The sequence below is a fragment of the Lepisma saccharinum genome, chromosome 5 (assembly GCF_977018435.1).
Source record: "Lepisma saccharinum chromosome 5, izLepSacc3.1, whole genome shotgun sequence".
NCBI classification, from domain to species: domain Eukaryota; kingdom Metazoa; phylum Arthropoda; class Insecta; order Zygentoma; family Lepismatidae; genus Lepisma; species Lepisma saccharinum.
In genome coordinates this window covers 27,992,645-28,012,812 of record NC_139233.1, presented here as the reverse complement: position 1 = coordinate 28,012,812, position 20,168 = coordinate 27,992,645, and the positions used below count along the sequence as shown (strand labels likewise).

The 20,168-nt window shown below is 33.7% G+C and overlaps 1 protein-coding gene across 22 annotated transcripts in view; it reads left to right on the top strand.

The window, feature by feature from the left end:
• LOC145987728 (uncharacterized) overlaps positions 1 to 20,168 on the top strand; it is a 319,042-nt gene that overhangs the window by 129,432 nt on the left and 169,442 nt on the right. The window contains exon 6 of one of the 22 annotated variants that reach the window (XM_083122362.1): positions 18,634 to 19,519. The exons of 17 other annotated variants lie outside the window; for them this stretch is intronic. In XM_083122362.1, the coding sequence (XP_082978488.1) occupies positions 18,634 to 18,851 (218 nt within the window). In that variant the 3' untranslated portion in view covers positions 18,852 to 19,519. Of the gene's footprint in view, positions 1 to 2,719; positions 2,960 to 3,804; positions 4,072 to 8,030; positions 8,346 to 14,026; positions 14,690 to 18,633; positions 19,520 to 20,168 lie in introns of those variants that run through there. 4 more of the 22 variants (XM_083122364.1, XM_083122367.1, XM_083122355.1 and 1 more) reach the window with 4 other exon arrangements.

The window sequence follows — 20,168 nt, the reverse complement described above, 5'->3', positions numbered from 1 at the left end:
GAGTTTGACTATGTCCTATATATTTACATAAGAATATATAATTTCTAATTATGTGCTAAAGAATACTGTGCTCTTTGCCTGTAATAATTTATAAGAATTTATTCCAAAAATTATATCAATCGTACAGGCTAATGAGGCTTTGGTGCCTGGACCAACAGCCAGTATAATCCTCTGTGTGGTTGTGTTGGCCTCTTTTTGTCCTTACGTATACCAAGTGCCACTTTGAAGTTTCAGCTTTTATTCTAGGTATGGAGAGAGAATATAGTCTTAGTAGTTGGTAAGGGGTTGATGACCTGATATAGGTTTTAGAAATTGAATAAAGAAGTATTTAATGGGACATCATTTATTTTCTCGTTATGGTCGTACATTCAATTTTTAGTTCAGGGACTTTTCTTTGCATTACAAATAACCTATGTGCTGGCATGGCCATAATTAAAATTCAATCATTCGTTCATTACAAAAGAGAGATAATTTTGGTTACATAACACCTATATTAGTATCATGCCTGTCTAGCATGGTGAGATGCACAAGATATGAAGATGTAGTCTACCCAGTCTTAATTTGAATGTAAGGTTCACATTTGAAGCACCTTTGTTTTGATAGTTTTTTCCAAAATTGGTATCTGGTTTCTTTCAAGCATATTGGTTGGCCACGTAACATGGGATTTATGGCAATGACTGACATGAGTGCTTTTTTAAAGTTCTTTTTGTTATAGCTGTCTTATAAGCAATTGATTATTGATACGAAACATTTACTAAGTAACATTTTTAGTTCTGATTCTGTCAATAAGCCATAAACTTTTTCTTATATGCTACCGCAAAATCTAATATTGGAACGTGAGAAATTTGCATGCAATATTATTAATTTACTGTTTGTTGCATCTTCTAGTTTGAGGAATGATTTATTCTTTCATATTTATATAGTTACAACACTGGTTCTTAAATTCTTAATCATTATTTCACTGTGGATTGTACAGGGAATTGTTTTCTTTTATAACCCTCATGTTCAATTTTGTTTGAAAAATCATTTGTGAAATTTGTGAATAATAAATTGAAGCAAATTTTGGCACTGCAGGTAGTGTTGTGTCAAAGCAGGAAATTCTCTGATTTTGATCTACTAGCAAATATTTTTTTTTGGACTGATTCTAATGTTGATATTTAATCGATTCTGATACACATGATTATGTAATAAGTTGTAGAAATCTCTTTTTGTAGTACAAATATCCTGAGATATTTACACTGGTATAGGATATACTTATGAGGAGGAATGAAGTTATGCGATGTGGCCTCCCTTATGGCATAGTGGTAACATTGTCACCTTGTAATCTAGGGGTCCCAGGTTTTATACCCAGTGGAGGCACAAGTGGTTCAGATCCCATTTTAAACTTTAGTGCAGTCCTGTTTAGCCATCCTGTGGATACCTAGGTAGAGTCGACTTTTAAATAGAAAGTATTAAGTTTTTTACTTTTAGAACAGCATGAAACTGTACTGTATTAAATTTTGCCAAAATTGTATGAATGTCCTGTGTAATCAAAATATTAAAAGTAAGAAATTGAATATCAAAAGTAGTAAAAAAATGTAGAATATTACTGATTCTGATTCCTATAGTCTATTTTTGACTAATTTTCCATCAAAACCAGAAATTGGTTTTATCATATACCTTGAACAGGATTTATAACATAGATTTTTAATTTTGTGATGGCATGGGAAATTTAAAGGAAATTAACAGAAAGTTGATATTTTCTAGAAAACTTACATATTTTGTGCAAGAGAAACTATATTTTTACACACGTTACATGTAATGGACGCAATAAAATGTTATTTATTCATATGAAAGTGTTTATGAATTCATATTTGTACTATTATGTTCAAACATAATCTAATATATTCAGTATGTACCAATGTAATTCTGTCAATGTGCACTAGTGTACAGTATAATAAATTTCAATAAAATATGTATTCTTGCAATTTAATTTTGTGATTTGTTAGATACTTTATATAAACCTCTGTGTTGAAATGTCTATGTGAAGTGTAGAAGTGGATCGTTTCGGTGCTTAATGAAGCGATGTCAAGACTAGTGGAAAAGGATTTCTTAATATAAGCTTTGTCTATCATATGCTCCATGCTGTACTGGTGAGATGCTTCATGAGTTTCACGTGGTCATCTTTTCATTATGAAGTGAATTGTCCAAGCAGTTTAGTTGCTTCCTGTTTGAAGTGGAAGCAGTACCTTGAGAGATAAAGTTTACACTCTTGTTTAAGGATAGAGGTAAAGACTTTGGAAAGTACTTCACCCTAATTGGAGTTCATATCACAGTAACTTATATTCTTAGATTAGAATGATTACATGTATTTATTGAGGAAAAGCATGGGCAGTGTAACAAGGAAGTTCCTAAGCATGAGGAGATATCATGTTAATTTTTGTATTGCAAGACCAGATTTCTTGCAAGCTTCTGTGTTTTTTTTTTTTTTTTGTTTTTTTTTTTTGGGCGGAGGGGACATAATCTTGCTGTGACTATGAAAGACTATGAAGTAGTACATGTAAAAGACATACTATTTTCTTTAATGCATTAACTGTAAGTAGCGTAAGAAGCTGATGATTGTCCTGGCAGGGTAATTCATTTTCATAGAACTAATTATCCTTTCCAACAACAAGCGCATGATGCTTTCAGTTGTAAGAAGTCAAGCTTACCATATTTACTATTTTTATTCTTCTTGTAGGTAACTCCCTCCATTTCATCGTACAGAATCCAGTCATGAAGAAATTGTTCTGTCCTCAGTGTGGTAAAGACTTCATTAAAAGGAATAGTTTGATGAAACATATGTCAAACCTCCATGGAAGAAATCAAGGCCCCTTCCGATGTTCAGTTTGTGGACAGTTGTTGAAAAATAAAAGCAGCCTCTCGTTTCACATATATAGATTCCACAAATAAATGAGACCAATTTGAAACTGTTTAAATTTACATAATTTGAAAATCAGTTACTGGTATTGCATTTTAAAGTAGAGTATTAGATATATTGAAGAAATGTAGATGTAGTTGGGATTTATAATAGCACAATTGTGAAATCCTATGAAGTAGCATTAGAGGTATTTGCTGTTAGTATAGCTATTACAGCATCTGAATACCAGTTTGTAAATTTTGCAGGATATATAACAAGAATTTCTATAACCATGATCCAGTTTTGAAATAAAAACATTGTTCTCATAATTTTTTCACTAATACATAAGTAATGTTATCCAAAATGGAATTGTCTGCATCTTCAGCTGCCACATTAGGAAAAATATTCAAATGTAACAAATTAATTGTTCATATTAAATCAGTTTTCCAAATATAATTTTTTTTCTTGTAGCAATTGCACTTGATTGTAATTGTCAAATTTGTTGGCATGGAATGTTTTGTTTTCCTTTCTAAACTTACACACACACACACACACACACACACACACAATATATATTGAAATTGCACAGCCTAAAGTATGCTTCTTCATAAGAGTTGTGAATATGTCATATAATGCCCATGTATGAGAGGAAAGTGAAGATTTGGAAATGCTTTATAATTTTTGTTAACATTTTTGCCAGTACGAAGATGCAAAATCTTGAAAGTTTAAGCCCTATTTATTTGTCTTTTAATGCTTTATTTTGCTTTTGAAAAAGCAGGAGTGAGGTTTTTATCATCAGTGAAGTTGTGTTTTGTGCCCCAAATACCTGAACATAATAATAACAACGAGGATAAATATTTTTGTGTGTGGCCAAAGCTCAGCTGGAGGCAGCTGTACCACATATTTACTCTTTTTATTCTTTTTAGGTGAAGTTTTTTATTTGCCTTCGGTAACTCAAGATGCGAACTCGACCTTGACTTGCGGAACCTGCCACAAGAACTTTAAGAAAAAACCAAGTCTTGCAAAACACATATCAAACATCCATGGAAAGAATCAAGGACCATTTAAATGTTCATTTTGTGGGCAAGTGATGAAGAATAAGAATAGCCTTTCAATTCATATATACAGATTCCACAGAATCCAAAAGAATCCGTAATATTGCAGAAACTTATTGATTTTAGAATCAGACTCAGTTTTTAGCTTATTATTATTATTATTATTTTTTTTAAAGAGTGAAAGTGGATGTTGTAAGAATGTATTTTTAAGATATGTACAATAGCAGTTTTATTGTGTAGTTAACTGCTATGCAGGAAAGCAGTATAGCGATCTAATTGTACAACTTATTGAAGAAATATTTTTATCTTCCTTCAGAGGACAATACAAGATTTCTGATTTACTTTAATAATTGTCTTAAAGGAGGCTGGGAAAGTGTCTGTTGCTTGAAATATGATTTTATATATATATATATTAAATAAAAGAATGAGTGGTAGGCTGGAAATAAGAAAAACTTTTTGATTTCTATAAATAAGAGGCTGCCCATTGGATGAAATGTATTTTAATATTGAAATATTCATCAAACAACCATCTGTCTATATAATTTTTTTTATGTGAAATGCAAACCATAGCATGAATGACCTGAATGATGACTTCAGCTGTACCAAATTTTAATTGCAACACATTAATTTATGAGAACATTTTTCCTCGTAGTTTTTCATTAACGAACATTCTATAGCACATATACAAGTGGTTTAATTCATTTTATTACTTAGGTTGTAATTCATACATGCTACACATGCTGAAATTTCATATGAAGCTATTAAAATTACTTTAATATTGTTGTAGACTACTTGTTAATGACAGTGTGATTCTTTTTCAAACTAATACACATAAACATAATTCTTAAAGAATGTGTTTTGCTATATTGGATTTTATTTTTGATCCATATAATATTTAGTAATATATTCTGCAGTAATTATTATCTTGACATTTGTAGAGGAAATTATGTGTTTATGAATCCTGTGGTAGTCATGAATGTTATGTATTAATATGTTAACCTCAATAAAAATGTTGAAATCTTAATTATTTTTTTTACTTTTAGTTTTACACATTAGTTTGTGTTTTACACATCTGTGAATTGTGGATTTCATTTTGTATTGATTTAGACAATCATAAAGGAGATATTTAAGTTTATGTTAATTGGTTTTTGTAATGCTGCCATCATTGCTAGTTTGGTGACCCAAACTAACTCTTTAGAGTGGTCAACTTTCGATCCAGCCTTTGATGTTCTCTGGTTTAAATCCTGGAAGGGGCATGGGTTTTCTTTGCGAGTACCCTTTCATCATTTTCAAGGTTCTTCATATCATCACTCACCTTCATTGTCACGATTAGCCATATGTGGAGAAGAGCAACACTGGGAATTTAACCTTGGACAGGTCACATGCATGATCAGAGCACTAACCATGTCTTTGTGGGAATACGTGGAATGTTTTGCGTTGAATATCGGATGTATAGATTTTTTGTGATTGGCATCAGTAATACTAAAGTGCTTAATGTGTGAATTTTTTTTATTTTCTATTAATGCATAGGTAAAATGCGTTTTATATTATTTCAAGCCTGATAGTGCATTTTTATAGTGTCTGTAAGTGCCAGGTTGAAGATTTAGTCCGTATTTTATATAACAGGGTGCCTACTCACTGGTAATTCCAGGAATTTTGTGTGAATTATTGGCTTTGGGAATTATGCGTGAATTCTACATGAATTTTTCTCCATAGGCATGAACAGTTACAACTTTATTAATACAAATCCCATTGAATTTATACATATTTATAAATGTCCTGAGGCAAGTTTCTCTCAGTTTAGCTTTTATTCTTACCAAGGAAGGAAAAGAAAACTGCGTGGAAAAGAAAATAGAATCCGTTTACTTTATCACTGTCCTTTGCTGAGCAATGTATCAATGTTTATTTGCAAGATAAGATATCTTGAAGTTAGTTAGGTAAATTTGAGTTGAAAATTCTAATACAATTAACAATTTTTCATAGATTAGTCCTGTAACATTTGTGACTTGTGTTTTTAGATGTATTTCAAGTCCGAGTATGTGAAATGGCAAATGTAAACTCTGCACCTTAAATTAAATATTTTAAATATATAGACCATTCAATTGAATTAGAAAATTTGGATACATTGGGATCACATAGACCCTTTATATTTTTGTTAATATATTTGCCTTTGTAGGTGTGTGGGTGGTGATACGTGATATAATACATAACGTTGAAATAGAGAAAATATCTGCTTGTAGCCTTGAATTTTTGTTTGCCTGAAAACCGTGAATTATACTCTAATTTTTTCATGATTCTAGAGTGGCCACCCTGTATAATCTTGCTGGAAAATTCCTTCTTTAGCAATTTTGCTGACATCCAATTTCTTTTTTGCCTTTCTCAACAGAACACTGTAGAATGTAGTTTCTTGTTTTGTCAGGTTCCCTTCAATAATTTCATCTAACTGCCATTCATCATCATTGTCACAATTAGTCAAAAGTAAGAGAAAGGAACACACAAATTAGAATAATACAATACAAGGGTCGTTCAAGGTTGACCGGGACTTTTATTTCTGCAGAGGAAATAGGTAGCAGAAGAAACACCAAACTATGCCAGTTTTTCAAAGTATTCTCCGTGCGTGCCGAGGCACCGTCACCATCGTTCTGGCAGCTCCAAAATTCCTTTGGCGTAGAAAGAACTTGGTTGTTGTCGTAGCCACTGGAGGACATCGCTCTGCAGTGCTTCGTCTGTCGTGAATTTCTTCCCTCCCAGATGGTCTTTAAGGGGTGCAAACAAATGATAATCACTGGGGGCTAAATCCGGACTGTAGGGGGTATGGGGCAGAACTTCCCAGCGCATGTCGGCCAGAGTTGTTGTTGTCACATTGGCCGTGTGAGGGTGGGCATTGTCATGGAGAAGAATGACATTTCCAGACAACATCCCAGGTCTTTTCTTGCGAATGGACTTTCGTGCAGCACCACTCAACAATGTGGAGTAATACTGGGCATTAATCGTGCTCCCTTTGTCCAGAAAATCCACATAGATAACACCCTTCATGTCCCAGAAGACACTTGCCATGATCTTTCCAGCAGACGGCTGCGTTTTGCTTTTCTTGGGGGGCGGGGAACCTTTATGCCGCCACTCCATGCTGCGTCTTTTGGTCTCTGGGGTTGAATTGTACAACCATGCTTCATCACACGTGATGATGGATTGCAACAATTCATCACCTTCTGCTCAAAACCGATTCAGAAGCTGTTCACAGACCGTCCTGCGTTTCCACTTCTGATCGAATGTCAGCTGGCGGGGAACCCACCTTGCACAGATTTTGCGGAAGCGTAAGTGGTCGTGAATGATTGTCTCAACACTCCCAACACTGATATTCACCTCGGCAGCAATATCCCGCACTGTTACTCGCCGGTTCTCAAGAATCATTTGCTCAACACGTGCGATATTCACTGGTGTGACTGCAGTCGGGCGAATGTGTCCATGCGCTTCATTTGTCACCAGCTCCCGTCCTTCGCGAAACTGCTCACACCATTCGTACACTCTTGTCCGCGACATCGTTTGTTCACCATACTGTGCTTGCAATCGTCTGAAAATCTCAGCTGGTTTCACTTTCTCCTTCACGAGAAATTTGATTACACACCGCTGCTCCACAGCCACAGACACACTGCTTGCCGCCATGTTCGCTGCAACTGCTGCGCATGCACAAAATCCGTCATGAAGGGCACTAGTTACTCGCGAAGGAATACATTACGTCACCCGCACGTTTCATCATGATCCGGCTATTCATCGACTTTTACGTACGAAAATCCCGGTCAACCTTGAATGACCCTTGTAGAAAGCAAAAATGTCCAAATCATTGTGTCCAACTAAGAAAATTAATAACAATTTCATGATCCATGCCTATTTTACAAATTCTTATTGCTTATAAATTCACACCCTTATGATTGCCTTATGGATATAGGTATCCCTAAAGTTCAATATTTTGAATATTTTAGTGCCTCAGGTAAAATTATTGTAACTAGATTTCAGATTTTAATCTTACAAATTTGCATGACTTATCTGCTTCCACACATTCACGACAGTCTGTAAAAACATATTTCTGTTTTTTGTAGGTGACTTCCGTGAAATCATGGCACCTATAGTGCAAGGGAATTACAGCTGCAACAAGTGTTTCAAGGTTTTTGGAAGAAAGAGCAGCTTGTGGACTCACGTTGCCAATACACATGGAATATATCAAGGCCCTTTCATTTGTTCTGTTTGCAGGAAATTTATGAAAAATAAAAACAGTCTTACCTTTCATATGTACAAATACCATAAAATTACTTAAGTATGCTGCATAGCATGATAGAATGCAATTTTTTGAAGATATATTCATGGCAACATTAAATTTATTAATTGCATTTAATATGGAGTTAATTTACAATACTTCAAAAACAGTGATAGTGATACAGAGGGAAAGACAATGTCACAAAGATGCTCTAAAAATTGCTGTACTTGAGAACAGTTTATTATTTTTCAACATGATCCCTCCCAATGGTGGAGCATTTATCCTGTTGCTTTACCAGTGCCCCAAAGCCCTCAGTTTATCTCTCCAGTTATCTGTCTTAGGCTTATCCCCTCGTCATATCCAACTTTTTCATCTTTGCACCCATCATGAGCATGTTTTTCTGAAAATTTAAGTAATCATATGTATTATACTATAACGAAATCATGTGAGGACCTGTTGCCAGTACCACCTCTCTTTGTGAGAATTTACGATCCGAATTGTGTTCCGCTTTACATGACCAGCTCACTTCTCACCATAAACTGGAAGTCTATTTGCCCATGAAAAAAAATGTAGAGCAGAGTGTTTGCTTATTGGTTTTATACTCCTTGAGCACAGCTGCCGCTTTTCATTCCAAGTAGTTATTGTGCAGGAAATATCCAACATTTACTACCTAACCTATTATCTAGCTGACTATCTTTCAACATTATTAACTACCATTATCAGCTATCTCACAACTGTGTGTGACTAGTTTACTGACTTTTGCTTGTATGTTGTTGATTGCATAAAAGACACCAGCAGCTGTTAAAAGGTGTAAAATTTTGTCTGGCCTTAATTTTCACTTCACAAGCAGAAAATATTAACAACCGGTTTTAGTTTTTGACTGTATTTTTTATTGCCACCGTTGCAAGATAAAATATTTGTAGAGTATTTCAAGAGGAGATGGAGGATTATGATGCTGATTATATTTGATTATTCCTTGTAATATTTATCAGGTCACGGTGTTGATAGCCCTGGAGGTTTTACTTTAATGCCTATAGCCTATACAAGAGGCAGCAAAATGAATGAAATTCCTTTAACATAGCATATGTGTGTCCAATACTTGGCATTTCCTAAGAATGGAAGTAACAATGAAAGGATAATATATTATTGCATTTCATTATCTTGTTCCAGGGTAGCCAGTTGAAATTTTTCACAAGCGAAGTTCAGTTTCTTCCTTAGGGCTAAGTGTACAAAGTCAAGGTGGTTGTTGTATGATTTGTAACTGGGAAAGGGGTGAATGCTGGTTTTACATCAATCAGAACAACATATCTTATAAGATTTGTTGAAAATGAAGGAAACATTTACTCCCTGAAGTTTGGAATCTTTGCAACTCATCTCAATAACCCTGTAAAATATTGTCATTGATTGCCTGGCAAGACACACATGCCATATTTAGAAAGTTGTGATTAGATTACTAAGTCAACTTTTGAGCATGAGATGGTCATTGGTTATCATTGAATTGCGTAGTACTGGTATTAGAGAACATTAATGTACTTAGAGTGGTTTGAAATTTATGAGATTGGCGTGGATTGCTTGCCTCACTCTTCCCATTTTTTGGTGCAGAATAGAAGCAGAGATTGGCATGACGAGTTACAATACTTTTATAACCAAATTTGAAGTGAATTGCACAGTTCCTTGATTGCATGCAATTGATACAAGTCCAGCTTTTCTTGAATATTGCATTAATAATATATTCAACGGTACTGCACAATTCTCTATTGGGTAATAAAGGAGAAATTTGTATATTCTTCTTGTTGGTGACCATGCATTGATCATACTTCAAGCAGAATTGGAAGTAATGTTCAGCTGCGAAATATGCAACAAGAGTTTTAATAAAAAAATTTCATTATGGAAACATAAATTAAATATTCACGGAACATGGAAAGGCCCCTTCAAGTGCTCTATCTGTGGACAAGTGATGAAAAATAGAAGTTATCTTGCTAATCATGTATATAAGTGCCATAGTTTTTAAATCAAACCTAACATAATTGCTTCCCCCCACCCCCTACTTCCGTTGTAAAATGAAACTGGTTGTTTGTTTGTAAAATATTGTATCGGTGACAAGTGGTAAAAGCAGGAACTAATTTTTCTCATGAAACGGGACATTCACTAATGTAATAATTCAATTCTTTTCTTGAATGTCATTTTCACTTTGTACCATTATTTGAACTTAGTGTTCATAAATAATATTAACTATGCTAGAGGAGCCTGTTAGCTTTCTTCATAGCACAATTTAATTATTTTAGGGACGTGTATGTGTGCAACACTACCTACATGGCCCATTACTTTATATTGTTGGAATTTGTTTCATGTTGTATGCACACAATTCTTTTTCTTTCTTTTTCAAATTCACCACAAGAAATCACATTTAAATTTTCAATACATGTATATTTAAAGTATGATACCTGGAATTTTGTCCATTTTTGTTGTTTCAATAATACACCACCCAAAAATTCCACTTTTTCTGCATAACTTTATATTATAAATTAATATTTTTATGTTTTTTTATCTCCTGTTCTGCATATTTTCCACTCTAAATAGATGAATATTTGTAATTTACTGGTATATCGGATATATCAAACTTCTAATTTTGACTGATTTGATTTAATTGTATGTGGAGAGAGCAACATGACATTACATTAAAAAAAACCTTATGATTGAGCCATAGTATTCTAAATAATTTAGTGAAATTGAATTACATCTATTTCATTCTAAGTTCTACTAATATCTTTGTTCTCAACACAAGTGAATGTATAACTGCGAGACCATGTATATACCCCATGCGTTTCCAAAATAGTAAACTCCAAATATAATAGATTGAGCCTATATTTAGAGATAATGCTCGTAAGGTGTACTCGACACTACTGCTGATATTTGGAATCTTGGTCCTTGTCTTATTTATCTTGAACCAAGAAAGGAGAAAGTGTGTTCATTGCAAGAAAAGAGAAATGTATTATGTAGTTTATATTTTGTCGAGAAAGAAACTTTTATATTAGAACAAAATAATAAAGTTTACAAAATTTAGAGATGTTTTCCTTTGCATATGTTTCCTATTTCATATGAAAGAGAAAGGAAGAGGACAATACTCAGAGCTACCAGCTAATATGTTTTCTTGATGGTATTCATTGTTTATTAGCCTCACTATCATTTGATTCAGTTACAAATTAAGGAGGGAAAATTATTTCAATTTTGATATTTATGCATGAAGCTCTTTTCAAGCTAAATAACTTATCTAAAAAATCTGATATATTGCATTGTTGTAATCCAATAAAATTTTGAACTAGAAATAGTGTGGAAAAATTATCAAGAAGAACACAACATATTCTTCTTTGTAGCTAATCAGTGGTGATTTATTCATTCTAGTTTTGGACTTTTAACCACTGTTTTTACCTACTATTTTTTAGGTAGGTAAATATCTTTAAAAAATAACAGTGGTTAAAAGTCCAAAAACTAGAATGAACACAACATATGTATTTAGCTATATTGTTCTTCACGTAATTTAACAACCAAGAGAGGCTTGTTACATTGTACATAGTACTTTGAAACACGAAAAACATACAAGGAGAACCACTGTCAGTTGGGTTTGGTCAAGTGAGTTTATAACATCTTGCATTTTTGATGTACGTTTACATAATTCCTTGGCTATTTGATTGTTATTTCACAATTAAATCTAGCTTAAAAACATTTACTAAAATATTCTATATAGTTTCATATCACATTTCTTTGCTGTGTGCATGTACCTCTGTTTACATCACTATTAGTGTTATAAACTTCGACATTTTCTTCAACTTATAAAAAAAATCCATCTTCTGAAAATTTTTAATTTCTGTCTCTCTTTGTAGGAGACCCCTTTGAAATATGCACTTCAAAAGGGAATTTGAACTGCACTGTTTGCGGAAAGAATTTCGGTAGAAAAAGCAGTTTATGGACACATGTAGCCAACTTACATGGAAAATTCCAAGGTCCATTTATTTGTACCAAGTGTGGGCAGTTAATGAAAAATAGAAGTAGTCTCTCCTTTCATAATTACAAATTTCACAGGCCAAATTAATATTTTTGCTGGTACTTATTCGCCCTATTCTTGCACAAACAGAACTTGAACTGCCATCATTGTGCATGTACACCATGAGAGTGTGTGTTTTGGAGTACAGAAGGTAAAATGATGTGTCAAAATTGTGCCATATGTGTTTCACAAGAGGATATGTGAAAGACTTGACTGAGTGGAAGTGGAAATGATTCAAAGCCAGTACATAAATTCTTTCAGTGCTTACTCGAAGTGTTGAAAGAGCCAAGTGTGCGTGTATCAGACCGTACATAAGAATTCTGTTGTGTATGTGTGTGTGTGTGCCTACTGAACACATTTTGCATAGCTTCATGGCATAAGTTTATCTTGGGAGATTAATGCTTCTGCCACTGCTACCATTATTTTAGTTTATACTTCCCAGATGTGATTCAGTAACTAGGAATCACTGAGAGAATAAAATACACAAAATGCATACCTATAGTGTTAAAAAACGTGTAAAATTGTTTTTGTTTCAGTCTGACTGTACAGATTGCATTCCTAATAGAAATGCAAATAATTTCAGTCCTTTTTAACTAGTAATGTAAACAATTATGAAGAATTTCACTGAGATATTTATCTGTGTGTGTCATTACAGGATGACATTGCCTTTCGTCATACATGGATTTTTCTTTTATTGTATGTCTTATCAAATGTTGCTTTAAATCCAATTTACTCTTATGAGTAATGGTGTTACTAATGATGGAGATATACAGTTTAATGCAGAATCCAAAACACTAAGATTATACAACCCAGGATCCATTGATTGCAAGGCTAGAGTGATAGCCTCTGCACTATTAGGGTGGGCCATTGTTAGTAAAGAGTACTCGCATAGTTAAAATTGATTGGACTAATCTTAAGAGCAACCATTTCATTTTTATATGTCACGAACCCAGGACCCTACTCTCAGTATCATTAGGCTATTCCCTGAAAGTTCTATTTGCATTAGGAGTGTGATGGTATTCATATTGGTTATTTGGCCTGGGTGGGAGATTACCGTATATCTTGGCTGAAATGTGCGATTCTGAGGTTGTTGGTGTTGCTTATTTGAACTTTCATTAACCCTAGTAAAACTTTGATTTTGCCTTTGATCATTAGAAGTCTTTTTCTCTTTAGTCTTGGGTTCGAGGTTCTTTTTCTTAGCTAACGCACTATTAGTCAGCAAAGCTTGTTTCTTTGCCCGTTCTATCAAATGAGGATTTGTCAATAAATCTTCCAAGGATTTGGGTTTAATCGGAACCAATTTCACAATTTCATCCTCCCTAAGACTGCGATAAATATAGTTCATTTTACTTTCATTGTTCATTTGAAGGTCTGCTCTTTGGCATAACTTTAACATAGACTAGAAGTACTGTTCTACTGTTTTGTCATCGTTCTTTTTCCTAGAACTAAGTTCAATTAAAGCATCTCCTTAGGGTAAACTGGAGTAAACTGGAGAAAATGCTTCCTCAAGTTTTTCTTTTAAGGTTAAAAAGTATGTAAGTTTCTCGATTCCCTGAGAAAGTATCAGTCTGAACGGATGGGACTCGTTCATGACAAACATGTCAAACTAATGGTGGAACTACTTGTTCAATCTATTACATTAGAAGATTAATAAAAATATTGCACCTGTGTTTCTGTACAAATATTATGATGCTACCATTAAGAAATAAGATGTAACTAGTCAAGCTATAACATATACATATATTAGATCTTCATTGTTACACGGTATAAATTCCAAACATGTCTCTCCTTCTTTGTAGGTGACTCATTTGGAGATGACTGGCAACAACCCACAGGAAACTTTATCTGTACCACTTGTGGCAAAAGTTTTGCCGGAAGAAGTGGCCTGTGGGCCCATAAAGTGAATATACATGGGAAATACCAGGGACCATTTGTTTGCCCTGTGTGTGGCCTGGTGTTAAAAAACCAGAGAAGTTTAAGAACTCATTTTTACAGAGTTCATGAAAGCACTGGTTAGATCACTACACCCACCTTGGAATTGATGTTACTTAGTTTTCTATGCCATTTTCTGATTATAGAGTTTCTCCGGGAACATAGAAAAGCAATTTGTTAACCATCATCCATTATTTGTTAATGGATTATTTTGGTGAGAGGGAGTTACATAAATCTAGAGTTTGTGCCCCTTAGAAGTAGGTAGTGATTGCTGCTACAACTGTTTTAAGCATTGCCATTGGCTGGTAGCTTTGTGGGGGTCTCACTTATCGGACACAACTTAAACACCATTCACGTCAGTGTGGAATGCATTTGTTGTTAGGTTACGCTTGTTGAGATTGGTTCTCTTAGCACAGACTAAAAGAAGAATTGTTGGGCATTAGAAGAAGATGACAAAAATAGTTGTAGCTGCAGTACTGACCTTAGAAGTATTCTAAAGACATTTAAAAGTTACACTTGTAGAACAATTGTAAATTAAATGATTTCACTTAGTTTTACAAAGCATTACGTCTATATAGCCAGTGTAAATTTTTTTGTGTATATTTCCAAATATATCCAAATTCTTTTATACCTTATCTTATTTTTTAATTACAAACTTGTGGTGTTTGTAAGGGATCAACTAACCCTATTCAATCCATAGAGATAACAAAATGTAGTGTTGAAATCTATGATGATCTTTTAAACAACCAGCAAAAGTGTCATAGACTCATTCCACATTCTTACACATCTGAGGTTTTCTTTCTTTTTAAATCAAGAATATACTGTAACAAAGAAAATTGTATTCCTGTAAATATTGTGAAATAAAGATATCTTTTAAGAAATCATTGTACATTTTATTTAATAACATTACCAAAAAAATGTCTCAAAATGGACCGTAAAAAGATTACATTTACTCTTCTACCGTGGGGGTGTTTGGTTTTCTTGTTCTTTTCCCATTGAAACCTCTCACGTTCCATGTTCCAACAGTCTTTAAGCAGTGCTCTCGTTGATTTGTCAATTCATGGTCTGCTCACTTATCTATCTAACTTTTAATGTTGAATGTGCAGGCTATCAGACTATAAAGATGGATGGCAATATTGCGGACTCATAGTGAGTTTAGCTGCTCTACCTTTCTTTTGTTACATTTTACGTAGTTGCTTCTCAATCCAACCAGGCTTGAAATCGACCACAGAAGCATTAAAAGAATGGAAGGTGATTGTAGTTATTTACTTCAGGTAGTATACATACCTTTCTTGCTCCAAAGTAGAAAGGAGTTGTTTTTGAAGTATGATACGAAATTATGAATGGATAAACTTTCAAAATGCACCTAAAGTTGGATTAATGTGGTACTTAAGGCTCATATGGAAAAACATGATAAGGAAAGAAAAGAAACTTAATGTTTTTTTTTGTGATTCCCTCTTACTTTTTAATGTTCTTTTGTTATAATTTAAAAGCTTTTGTAACAGACGTGATATATGTACACACCTATTATTTGATAATTTGATAATTGCATGCCAGTACCTATCTTGCAGTGTACATTCTCTTCATATGCTGGGCTACTTCATAGACTATATACTTGGTACACATGCTACACCACCATAATTTTTAAATGAAGAATTATATTTGCTGCCATAATATTTCTACTGAAAATGTATAAGGCACCACAAATTTCTGCTCTTTTTGTAGGTGAATTCAGTGCGATGGTTATGATTCAGCCGAAAGTAAAGGGAAAATACAGCTGCAGTAATTGTGACAAGACATTTGCTGGAAGGAGTGGCTTGTGGTTGCATGAAGCAAACACACATGGAAAAGACCAGGGTCCATTTTCGTGTCCTTTGTGTGGGCGGTTGGCAAAAAACAAACGTGCTCTTTCATATCACATTCAGAAATACCACAGAGGCGGACAATTTTGTGTGCAATAATTGTAAAATATAATTTTGGAAATGTATATCAAGTGAACATGTAATAAGAGTGTGTTGGTGTGCTATTTCTCATAAAGAGATTGTAGAGAACCTCGGAGATAGAATATTTGCAGCCAAATACAAGTCTTGATAATTGTTTACCAATGTTGCAACATTTCAAGTATAATTTTCTATTGTACACATTCCATTGTTTTTAAGTCTAGAAATATTACTATAATTGAAGTTTAGAAAATGCTGAAATATGGTAGTGACAAATTGGAAATTGTGAACTCCAAAAGCTTTCTTACATACCAAAATCCATTGTGCATATATTGATTGTTATGCAGATATCACTGATGTAGAAGTAAAACGCTTTTGTCTAGACATATTATAATATGTTAGAATATGTATTTGTTGAAGTTTAATACGAGGGTTATTTTTTAAGTAAAATTTTGCAATAAAAACGAAGTAAGTAAATGTTTGTAAAAAAAAATATTTTCTGAATTTACATACACTTCTCCATTTTTCTACATAATTTCCTTGCCGGTTTAAACATTTATCATAACGAACGAGTTTTTGGATACCCTCCTCATAGAACTCTGCCACCTGTGATGATAGCCAGTTACTCACAGAAGCTGAGTTAATTGTTGTTCCTTGCGGCAAAAGGCCCACTATCAAAACATCCTGCCTGCCCCAAAACACAGTTGCCATGATGCTGCTAAAAAAATGCCGGGAGCTTATGCACGCTCATTCCACGCACGTGTGCAATTTGAACAGTATTCACAAACAGACCTTGCACCTAGCGACTACCACCTCTTCCACCATCTGAAGACCTTCCTGGGCTGCAAGCGTTTAGACAGTGATGAAGAAGTGCAAACGACCATGAGTGACTGGCTATCCTCACAGGTGGTAGAGTTCTATGACGAGGTTATCTAAAAAGTCGTAGTTCGTTACGATAAATGTTTAAACCGGCAAGGAAATTATGTAGAAAAATAGAGAAGTGCATGTAAATTCAGAAAATAAATGTGTTTTTTTTTAAAAAAAAAAAAACAACATTTACTTACTTCATTTTTATTGTAAAATGGACCTTACTTAAAAAATAACCCTTGTATTTTATATCTTCTTACACATTCTTTTTTGAAACATTCCTTCAACTACAAGAGAAACACAATTTTGGGCTCAGCATTTTAAAGCTTAAGTACTTTCGATCAAGGTTTTTTGTCTGACTGTTCTGGTTGTTAAGGGAATGCTGGATCTTGGATATATCTCAGCAGCAGCTTGTTCTTGCATTGAAGAACCAGAGTAATATGAAATTTAAAGTTATGGAAAAGTTTCTCCGAAAACATTCTCATGAATGTTCTTGCAGTCTGCACTCGCTGATTTATTAGATATGTGTAATTTATTATTGATACGAGAACAACAAATTTACTAACAACGAGTCTTTCATACAGTGTAATTCGATACACTCAGTTTTCATGCATTGTAAATGGGAGTAGAACTTTTTATCTTCTTCAAGAAGACTAAAAGTAGTTTACATGAAATAATAGAAAATGTGAATTCAAGGATCATATTTTTTTTTCATGCATGTTGTATAAACAAAGTAAACTGCTACAGTAGTAAGTGAAAGGCAATTGTACCATTAATAAATTTTCCATTTCAAGTATGTAGGTGACAGACAGTAAATGAACTCATGAAAAGAGTTGTCCTGAAAGGTAGTACTTGTCATTTGTACTCTGTTCTTTCGTAATTTAGAATATCAGAGCTTGGTTTGGTGTATTTGAAATTCCATTGAGGCTTGATCCATCTTCCACTTCTCAGAACAGGATGAGATGTTATGAATAATACATATTGTAAGAGTAAGTAGAACATTGCTGATAATTTATGGAATCATTGATACCTAAGTGAAAAGTTAACTTCCTGATTCCATATTCCCATGATAACCTTGATACCTTTAGTACGCTATTAGAATATATGTGAAATACTGTGCTTTCATGTTTTATTAATATACAGTTCCCTCATATTGTAACAAGGAAAGTGATTTGAGCTATTACAACATTTAATCCTTTCAATGGAACCTATTGATACATTTGATATTTTGCATTGGCATTAGGTGGTGTGTTTATTTTGTCTGTGTGTATGTGATAGTAAAAAAGTTTTTTTTGGGTTTGTTTTTTGTTTGCCATTGTGAAAGCAGTTTTAGATGTCCCATACATGAGGTGTCTTTTTTCATATTGTAGCTGGAAATTCTCCCATCATGGACTTGGATAATTTATTTTTTAGTGTGAAAGCTGGACTTTTTTTTTTTGTTTACTGTTTGAAAAAATTAACTTTGGTCTTGAAATTGGTTATATTAATTGTACGCTACATGCAGTTTTTATGCCATTTAAACTGCCATAAGATCTTTATGCAGTGTGTGTTTCATAGTGTTAACTTAACCATGCAATACTCAGATTCAATTGCGCAGGTTCAACTGTGTGATTTTTTTTCACAAGGAAAAAATGAAAATTAGGTAAACTTATGTGTTCTTTTTATAGGTTTCGCCTTGACACTGAATGTGAACCAGCCCAAGGGGAAAGGAAAATATGGATGCAACATTTGTAGAAAATGCTTTTCTACTGCCAGCACATTACGTGTTCATGTTGAGAATATTCACGGCAAACTTCAAGGCCCTTTTGAATGCCCTATCTGTGGAATTCTGCTAAAGAACAAAAGCAGCCTTACTATGCATATACACAGGCACAAATCAAAGTAGCTTGTACTCAACTGTTGTCCAGTATGGTATTTCTCTCCCTATGTAACCTGCTAAAGTAGTCTTAAGTTGTTTATAGTATTCTGCAACTGCCTAGCTTTTATGTAACATCGGATTACCATTGTAATTCTGACATTTTTGTTTTGATTCTGTAACGTTAGTTTTTACATGGTTGTTTATGTAAACTTTTCAGTACCTTTCCTCCACTTGTTTATTGCAAATCCTGATGTGGCACTGATAAACTGAAGTATTGAATTTATTGAATAAAGAATTTGCATGGCCACTTATAGTACTCTTCTTTTCTGATGCAGCCGGGCACATCACTGCACAGTTCTCACAAATTCATTGTGGAAACTTAAAATAAAATCTTATATTGTTATAGTTTTGGTGGAGCTTATAATGCCACTAAATTCTAAATACAATATGATATAGAAGAACTTGTTTACTCAAGCATTGTGGTCATTTTACTCCAACAAAAGGTGTTTGCAATAATAACTGCTGAGAGTGGAGTAGTAGATCTAAAAGTTTTGATGGTAATGTCAGTTTGATTTTTTTTAAATACATGGTATTATCTGATTCCAGTCCAAATTTAGTGTAATCATATATGTATGTAGGCAATGTAAATTTTATGTAACATGTTATTAAATGTTGTATACTAATTGTAATTAATCTAAATTTTAAAAATGTTCAAAATGCAGAGGAATTTTCATGCAAGAATGGAAATGAAAAGGGTTTTTTCAAGTCCAGCTTTGTAGTGAAACACTTAATATTGTTTACTGTGGTAATATGTAACAGCAGGGCTGTTTGATTACAATAAATTATGAATCGTATGCTTAAATGAGAAATACATTTTAGTATATTCACATAAAAGTATTACCTGATGCAGCTAATAGTTACTATGAGATGGTGATGGACTATTCATAATTGAATGACTTAGGAATTTGGTCTATGCTCTTCTCACATAATTTTTGATGTTTTATGAAAGTTTATTTGGAAATAGCAAGATGATTCAGATCTAAATCCTAAAGTCTTTCCTATTTTCTTTTGTGACATATGTTCAGGCAAATGTTGCATATTTATTTGTGTGATTTGCATTAGATTAAATTTGAATTTCATGTAATGCTTGTTGGACAAATCGAGAAAGTTGAAAGGGCAGGCTCAGATCATATGCATTGAGATGCATGTACTAATTTTGAAGGCAGGATAGTTGACTATATTAACAGAGCAAAACAATTAGTTGAACATTTTTTAGTCTTCACATGACAGCCTGCTTAAATAAATCACTTGTAAGCAATGTTGGCAGATCCTGCAACTGTTCTC